At 34.7% G+C, this 8,377-nt stretch overlaps 1 protein-coding gene across 3 annotated transcripts; it reads left to right on the forward strand.

The window, feature by feature from the left end:
* The first annotated feature begins 3,715 nt into the window (after positions 1-3,715).
* On the forward strand, positions 3,716-5,076 carry LOC121774026 (ceramide kinase-like). 3 transcript variants are annotated; one of them, XM_042170942.1, is made up of 4 exons: positions 3,716-3,840; positions 3,936-4,103; positions 4,254-4,346; positions 4,727-5,076. In XM_042170942.1, the coding sequence occupies exons 1-4, from the start codon at positions 3,730-3,732 to the stop codon at positions 4,904-4,906; spliced, it is 552 nt and encodes a 183-aa protein (XP_042026876.1). In that variant the 5' UTR covers positions 3,716-3,729; the 3' UTR covers positions 4,907-5,076. The 3 variants fall into 3 exon arrangements, 2 of the variants coding, with proteins under 2 accessions (XP_042026876.1, XP_042026875.1); XM_042170941.1 differs by having other exon boundaries at positions 3,718-3,849; XR_006044899.1 differs by having other exon boundaries at positions 3,718-4,103; positions 4,232-4,346; positions 4,727-4,848.
* Positions 5,077-8,377: the final 3,301 nt, after the last annotated feature.

Raw genomic sequence — 8,377 nt, forward strand, 5'->3', positions numbered from 1 at the left:
CTCTTCTCAAAAAGATTTTATCAGAAATCATTTTCCAAATCCTTCCCAATTTTGGGAATCCGAGGATCGTTGTTTGAAAGATCAAAAGTATTATGAGTTTATTCTAGTGGATTATGATTCAGTGGAAATAACTTATAATTACGATACATCTAAAGAAATTGAATACTCAAAATGTGTTATCAAAAGAGTACATACTCTCACCACTTTTGGTGGTCAAAATGAATTCAAAATATTCCCAGTCAACCACCAGCTCAGGGGTATAATTACATTGATTATAAGAACGCTTGGTTTAGAGCTTTTCTAGTTAGACCCTTCAACCACTCTTGGTTCATAACTTTCCACCACAACTGTGATAAACAACCTCCTGTCTGGTTTGTTGATTGGTGGAAAAAAATGGGGTCTTCTATCCAAATCTTCCTCTTCAAATTCAAGAAGGTTTTAAGGTCTTTGCAGAGTTTCAACTCTAAAAAATTATCAAAATTTCATCATCTTCCACGCTGAATTCAAGATTCCTTGGATTTTGCATTGGATTTCAATTTTGAAAAAATTTATCCAGACCCTACCCCTTATTCTTTGACAAGGGTCTATAAAGTCAAATGGTGGTCGAGGTTCCAAAATCATATTGGAACTGAACTGGCCGTTAGGTATTTTTTAAACACTGGTGAAAAAGTGGTTTATCAAAAAAATGATAAAGGAAAAGAAAAACAGGAACAGCCAAGGAAGGCCAGCAGTCCAGAACCGAAAATTGAAAGTTATATGGATCATCTTCCAGATAATATCAAGAAAGAATTCTTTGAATATCTGGCGCAAAAGTCTGTCTCTTCAAGATCAAAATCTGAAGAATCTGTCTCCTCCTATCAGACCCTTATGAATTTATTTTCAGGGAAACAACGATCAAAGAGCAAAACAGAAGAATCAAGATTATCCACATAATACTTGCTGCATAAGGATGCCGAAAGAAAAGCTTATATAATAATGATTATGGCATAGAAATAAAAAGATTAGAAGCAGAAATCAGAGAGCAAAGAAGAAGAAGGATCAGAGCTTTCCATAAAATTAGACGGAGCAGAAGCAAATCTTTTTGTTGTGGATAATGATGAAGATTGGCAAAGAGAGCAAATATTGAAGAATGCAAAAGGAGAATTAGAATTATCCATATAATACTTGTTGCTTAGCGGACAAAACCAATGCCTCAAAATTCAAAATCAAAAGTTACCACAAGATCAAAAGCTGTCATGCTACAATTCTCAAGAGAATTCACAAAAGAACAAAAGTTGCCTCCAAGGGGACCACCACTTCTCAAGATGATCAGCACGTAGCATTTAGTGTAATCTTCTACAATATAATAATGTTGTAATAGTTAGGAAAGTTTTCCTATAAATAGCTTGTAAATCTAAGAGGAAAAGGCACACCGGTCTTAGAGTTTTCAGACCATTGCTCTCTTCCTCCTCCCTCTGTAACCCTTGAAGTTTTAAGCCACAAGTTAGTTTTCAAAACTCATACTTTGTCTTATTTACTATCTTTCATATTGCCTAGTTTATCATGCTTAATCAGTACACCATCCAAGTGGAGACCATTTTGATATACTTGCCCAGCTGCAAGATGATCTTGGTGGATTTTCCATTGGATTTCAATACTGTGGAAACCATTTTGATATACTTGCCCAGCTGCAAGATGATCTCGGTGGATTTTCCATACGTTATTTACTTGTCATCATATCTCTTCATTCATATTTCTTATTCAAATAACGGAATAATTAATCTGGGATTGACTCAAAGTGGTATCAGAGCCATTTCGATGGCGGTAATGTACATTAACCGGTTTTCTAGGTTTACTTGTCATGTAACTCAAAACAGATAGATGAGGACTATTTTAGATCTGAATCTAGTAAAAGAAGCGTTGGAATTCAGGATTGGTAAACTTGTAAATCGGTTGGTAAGCCTTGAATTTAGGTGTTCCACGTATAGTGTTCCCCTGCGACCAGCTTCTTTCTACTAAAACAGATCCTTTTTAAAACCCTTATCCCTCTGTTTGTCCATGGCCAGTAAATTGGTAAACCTGTTAAGACCCAAAACTGAAAAGAAATATGATAAAAATATTGTTTCAAGTAATGAGATTCATGCACCCAATTAATTACTCAGATTGGAGTATCCCCAAAGAAAAGGTTGAAAATTTTTATAATATAGGACTTATAGATTTTAGGACCGCCTTTTCAATAAGAACTCATGAAGAAACTAGAAGTATTTTGCGCAAATCGGAAAGCTTTCCTCTCCTCAATAAAGATTCTATAAAAAAAATATATAGAAAAGGCCATAGGTACGCCCATTTTGGTCTCGCCCAAGTTGCTGTCAAACCTTTAGTCCATATAGGAGTTGACACACCCATTTACCTAGCTTTAAGAGGCAAAAGACTGAAGAAATATCAAACGTCAATTTTAGCTATGGTCCAAACTGATATTTGTAATGGCCCAATATACTTCAATTGCTCCCCAAACTTTTCTGTTGATCTGACAGACCCCATGATTTTAGAATCCTTGTTCTTGATATTCAGATACAGGGAAACGAGTTTCATAATTGCAAGAATTTTGCTGTCATGTTCAGAGTCTACCTTAGGCTTATGTCTTCGAACTTGAACCCTAAATTTAGTAAGAACCCTTTCGTGAAAGGAAAACTATTCTCTTACAAGTAGATGCTGAACAATCCACGACATACATTCCTAAACGTCTTAAATGGAATCAAATGACAATCCCAAGTCAGTTCATCATAAAAGAACCTCAATTCCCCAGTGATATTGAAAGGAGAGAACCATCTCAAATAATTGAAGAACCTGATGGTACTGTAACAGTTAAATTTGATAGAACAAATTCTTTCTCAAACTACAGTAGAAGTTTTAGATATGAGAATAGTAGAGCATCCTGTTCGGATATTCCTAGTCCCTCAGAGCGAAACTGGACGTTCAAAACACCTATACCACAGCCAAATTCCACGTTTGAAGAAAATATAGGTGACCCTTACTCACCCACTAGAAGTACTATGGTCATAACTCTTAATGAAGATTTACCCCAGATATGGAGTATTTGAATAAAGAATAAGTTCTCCTTTTTACAAAGAAGAAAAGAAAGATGGTTTAATAAATTAGATAATAAGATTAGAATCAAAATAAAGAATGAATGGATAAATGAATGAAGAAAATAAAATTGAACTTTCTTTTTTATGATTTTATAGCAATATACCTCTCTTCAGAAGGATGGTATGATTGTTTCAAAAAACCTACCATTGAAGTTAATTCAAGTCTATAAAAAAATGGTGTTTGTCAAGTAATGATACTGTAATTTCGGCAGTTCATCCTCCTCTTCAATCTTAAAAATTCAAACGTATAAAGGAAAAATTATTGCAGACCCTTTCAAACAAACTAAAAAGCCTAATGAATTAATCAACTGAAACTCCACTTTACAGATACTTGACGGAAAACTATAGCATTTCAAGTACATACGGATTGACATCATTTAGTGCTTTGTGAGATGAAAAAGACTTTTAAGTTATCTTCTGTATAGTCTCCCAAATGTTTCCCTATGTATTTGCTCTTTGTATATGGTGAATTGTCCCATGGGGAAGTCAGGCTATGTGAATTGCATGTTACTTTGTGGGATCAGCATAAGACGTTTATTGTATTACAACTGGAAGGGGATAATTTTTCTTGTCTGGGATTCAACTTGTTTCGAATACAGAAATGGAGGTTAATATCGGCGATGTTTATGCTGTTAACTTCATTGGTTGGGGTTTGGTTCATGAATCTGCTCTTGCCAGCTTGGAAGTATCCCTTTTAGATCATTCTTCTGAGGTGAAACATGTTAGCCACTACTAAGCCTTGTATACATATATATTTTTAATACAGACTATACACTCATGTATTGTGTTTTATCTTCACTTCAACAGATGTACAGGTTTACTATCTATGTTGTTCACAAATCAAAGACCCAATCATCTGTTTGGATGCCATTAGTTTACACTTTTGGTCATAAAGATTTGGAGATTTGTATGTCTTGGGTAAACCAGATTAATTCTCATCTGCACATGGAAGTTAAGCGACCTAAGAATCTTCTGGTACGTGACAATATTGTTTGCTTAGTTTTTAATTTTGTTGGTTTAGTTTCTTCTTTAGCACTGTCAATTATTTCAGAAGCTCAAATGTTAAATCTAGATCAATTATGTCCTTTTCCTTTTTCTCGTAGGCTTAACTCCTTAAGTGATTAGGTTTTGGTTCATCCGAGGAGTGGGAAAGGACATGGATGCAAAATATGGGAAACAGTGGCTCCCTTATTTTCTCAGGCCAAAGTTAAAACTAAGGTAAGTTTATAGTCTAGTTACTTCTCTTAGTGTCCAAAAAATATATGTAATCTGTTGAGTTTTTCATACTTAAAATACTTCTGATCATCGTTGTTTTTTGCATTAACTTGTTTGGCATGGTAGATATATTGTAAAACGTACAGTTATTATCTTGGACCTGATTGTAGGTTCGATCTAATCAATGTTATGTTTTGCAACTTGCAAGGCTTCATTATTTGGTTTTTGCACTAGGATTAATCTTAATAGTCCAATTACAAGTAGTGATTGATTATCCTCAAGACCGTTGACCTTGGACATCATGTAGTAGCTTTCATAGGCCAACTGTCCAATTTAGTAAAATAGGTCAAATAATGTTCTCATGTTCTCTATTTCTTGTACAGGTAATAGTGACAGAGAGGGCCGGACATGCAAGAGGTATGCTATCCTCAATTACAAATAGGGAGCTGAATTTGTACGATAGTGTTGTAGCTGTTGTAAGTAGTTGTATCCTTCCACTTCCACGTATCTATTTTCCGATATTTATGGAATATGGGTTGTTCTGTCAGAAAACATGGATATAAAGTAGAGCTACTTAGTTATATATATGCTTCGTGCTGAGTTACCGTTTCTCGCATCCAAACATGATTATCATGTACTACAATTGAATAGTCATGTTCACTAATTTATTGTGCTGCATCAACTAAATTATTTAATTTACTTCAGTAACCATTTAATATATATTCAAAATATAGCAGAATTTGAAGAAGTTATTAATCAAACATGATCGTTTAGACCTTGTCTTTAAGCATTTCAAAATCAAATGTGGAAAATAAGGATTTTTCTTACAATTTTAAAGTGCTCTCTGATCATTTAATTGTTCGAACAGGTTGCATGTAAATTTGGCTATATTGATGTTTCTTTCATGTTTAATAGTTGTTGAAACTTGAAAGAGATGATGCAGAAAAAACACATTGTTATTTTTTTCTTCATCATGTCAATTTCTGAAGAAAAACCTTGTTTTAGACAATATCTGTCTGTATGAGGGATGAATTGACCATTGCAATAAGAATCTATTTGTTGGATTACTTTCATTACTTTTTATAATCCTAGCATCTGTTTGAATGCTGCCAAGTGTACATAATTTCCATTTTGAGTAATGCAGTAGAAAGAAGGCCATCCTTACTATATTCGATCTTAACTTTTCTCGCTTAGCTTTCTGCTGTATGTCATCTGTGTTTTATTGCTCTGATGGCGTAATTATATGCATTGCTTGCATAGCCAACTTCATTTTTATTCCTTGTTATGAAGTTTCTGTTTCTAGGTGAATAAGGATTGAGGAACGGATCATATTCTAATAAAAGTTTCGCCTCATCAGTAATTTACCTTAGCAAATATTTCTTCATTCATTCTTTCTCCCTGATCTTCTGCCATGATTTATTTCTGAAGCATACTTCATTATTTTCACTTGTCTCATCAGTTAGTAACTGATTCTCACCAGTTAGCAACTGATGAAGATTGAAGGTTATCGTTGACATATTTTTTTATGAATTACATAGATGTAAGTTCCTTTTGAATACAACATGGTTGCTTGAGCAATTTATTCAACACTTGTTGGGTTTCCTTATTGATTTTGCACTTTGATATTGCATATACATGATGTTGTAAGGATTTTTAATTTCGTAGATTAGTGTCTAGGACTTTTTATCTTATTCTCATACACTGCTTACTTTTCAAATGGTATTAGGGCGGTGATGGATTTTTCAACGAAATTCTTAACGGTGTTCTCTTGTCAAGGCATAAAGCTCCATATCCACCAACTCCTTCAGATATAACGCCCCCTGCTGAGAGTGAATGCAATGTTACAAATCATAATGTTAACAGAACGCGCTCAGAGCACTGTGATCATAATGAAGATGGATCTCCTCTTCTGAGGGGTTCTGAGAACATTGGGCTTGAATCCCCTAATTTTGGTATGTGATCATGTCCAATGAAATAACTTTTTTCAAAATACACATGCTATGAGTTTGTGTCTGGATTTAGAGATCTGGGAAAGTTTTGGTTAAAGCCATTAAAAGATACTTGAAGTTATCTTATTTCCTCCACTGATTTATAGCTGTTGTATTTATATCTGCGATGTTCCTCTGTTAATTCTTCTCTTTTCATTTATGCAGGAAAAGATTCAGAGTCTCTGTTTCCAAATGAAATGTTCAGATTTGGGCTTATCCCTGCTGGATCTACTGATGCCATTGTTATTTGGTATATTCAGTTTTATATTCTGTCACATGATTCCTTTTCTCTGAGGCACATGGAAGTTGGTTTTATTGTCTCTCAAATAGTGGATATGGCGGCGCCATGGCGCTATGGCATGGCGTTCTGTGGTGGAAATGCTATAGCAACATGGCGCTGCCATAGCACCGCCATTTGACAACATGGTGTGTGTACCTAAGGTAGACTCTAAACATGACATCAAAATTATTGCAATTATGAAACTCGTTTCCCTGTATCTGAATATCAAGAACAAGGGATTCTAAAATCATGGGGTCTGTCAGATCAACAGAAAAGTTTGGGGAGCAATTGAAGTATATTGGGCCATTACAAATATTAGTTTGGACCATAGCTAAAATAGACGTTTGATATTTCTTCAGTCTTTTGTCTCTTAAAGCTAGGTAAATGGGTGTGTCAACTCCTATATGGACTAAACAGCAACTTGGGCGAGACCAAAATGGGCGTACCTATGGCCTTTTTCTATATATTTTTTTATAGAATCTTTATTGAGGAGAGGAAAGCTTTCCAATTTGCGCAAAATACTTCTAGTTTCTTCATGAGTTTCTTATTGAAAAGGCGGTCCTAAAATCTATAAGTCCTATATTATAAAAATTTTCTACCTTTTCTTTGGGGATACTCCAATCTGAGTAATTAATGGGTGCATGAATCTCATTACTTGAAACAATATTTTTATCATATTTCTTTTCAGTTTTGGGTGTTAATAGGTTTACCAATTTACTGGCCATGGACAAACAGAGGGATAAGGGTTTTAAAAAGGATCTATTTTAGTAGAAAGAAGCTGGTCGCAGGGGAACACTATACGTGGAACACCTAAATTCAATGCTTACCAACCGATTTACAAGTTTACCAATCCTGAATTCCAACGCTTCTTTTACTAGATTCAGATCTAAAATAGTCCTCATCTATTCTGTTTTGAGTTACATGACAAGTAAACCTAGAAAACCGGTTAATGTACATTACCGCCATCGAAATGGCTCTGATACCACTTTGAGTCAATCCCATATTAATTATTTCGTTATTTGAATAAGAAATATGAATGAAGAGATATGATGACAAGTAAATAACGTATGGAAAATCCACCGAGATCATCTTGCAGCTGGGCAAGTATATCAAAATGGTTTCCACAGTATTGAAATCCAATGGAAAATCCACCAAGATCATCTTGCAGCTGGGCAAGTATATCAAAATGGTCTCCACTTGGATGGTGTACTGATTAAGCATGATAAACTAGGCAATATGAAAGATAGTAAATAAGACAAAGTATGAGTTTTGAAAACTAACTTGTGGCTTAAAACTTCAAGGGTTACAGAGGGAGGAGGAAGAGAGCAATGGTCTGAAAACTCTAAGACCGGTGTGCCTTTTCCTCTTAGATTTACAAGCTATTTATAGGAAAACTTTCCTAACTATTACAACATTATTATATTGTAGAAGATTACACTAAATGCTACGTGCTGATCATCTTGAGAAGTGGTGGTCCCCTTGGAGGCAACTTTTGTTCTTTTGTGAATTCTCTTGAGAATTGTAGCATGACAGCTTTTGATCTTGTGGTAACTTTTGATTTTGAATTTTGAGGCATTGGTTTTGTCCGCTAAGCAGCAAGTATTATATGGATAATTCTAATTCTCCTTTTGCATTCTTCAATAATTTGCTCTCTTTGCCAATCTTCATCATTATCCCAACAAAAAGATTTGCTTCTGCTCCGTCTAATTTTATGGAAAGCTCTGATCCTTCTTCTATGCTCTCTGATTTCTGCTTCTAATCTTTTT

This window comes from Salvia splendens, chromosome 17 (genome assembly GCF_004379255.2).
Source record: "Salvia splendens isolate huo1 chromosome 17, SspV2, whole genome shotgun sequence".
In the NCBI taxonomy this organism is placed as follows: domain Eukaryota; kingdom Viridiplantae; phylum Streptophyta; class Magnoliopsida; order Lamiales; family Lamiaceae; genus Salvia; species Salvia splendens.

What these genes read in the sequence shown, in the direction of transcription:
- LOC121774026 (XM_042170941.1), top strand. Translation starts at nt 3,730, where the DNA reads ATGGAGGTTAATATCGGCGATGTTTATGCTGTTAACTTCATTGGTTGG. An exon ending in ATTCTTCTGAGGTGAAACAT is followed by an intron (nt 3,850 to 3,935) that starts GTTAGCCACTAC and finishes TCACTTCAACAG; the next exon opens with ATGTACAGGTTTACTATCTA. An exon ending in AGCGACCTAAGAATCTTCTG is followed by an intron (nt 4,104 to 4,253) that starts GTACGTGACAAT and finishes TTAAGTGATTAG; the next exon opens with GTTTTGGTTCATCCGAGGAG.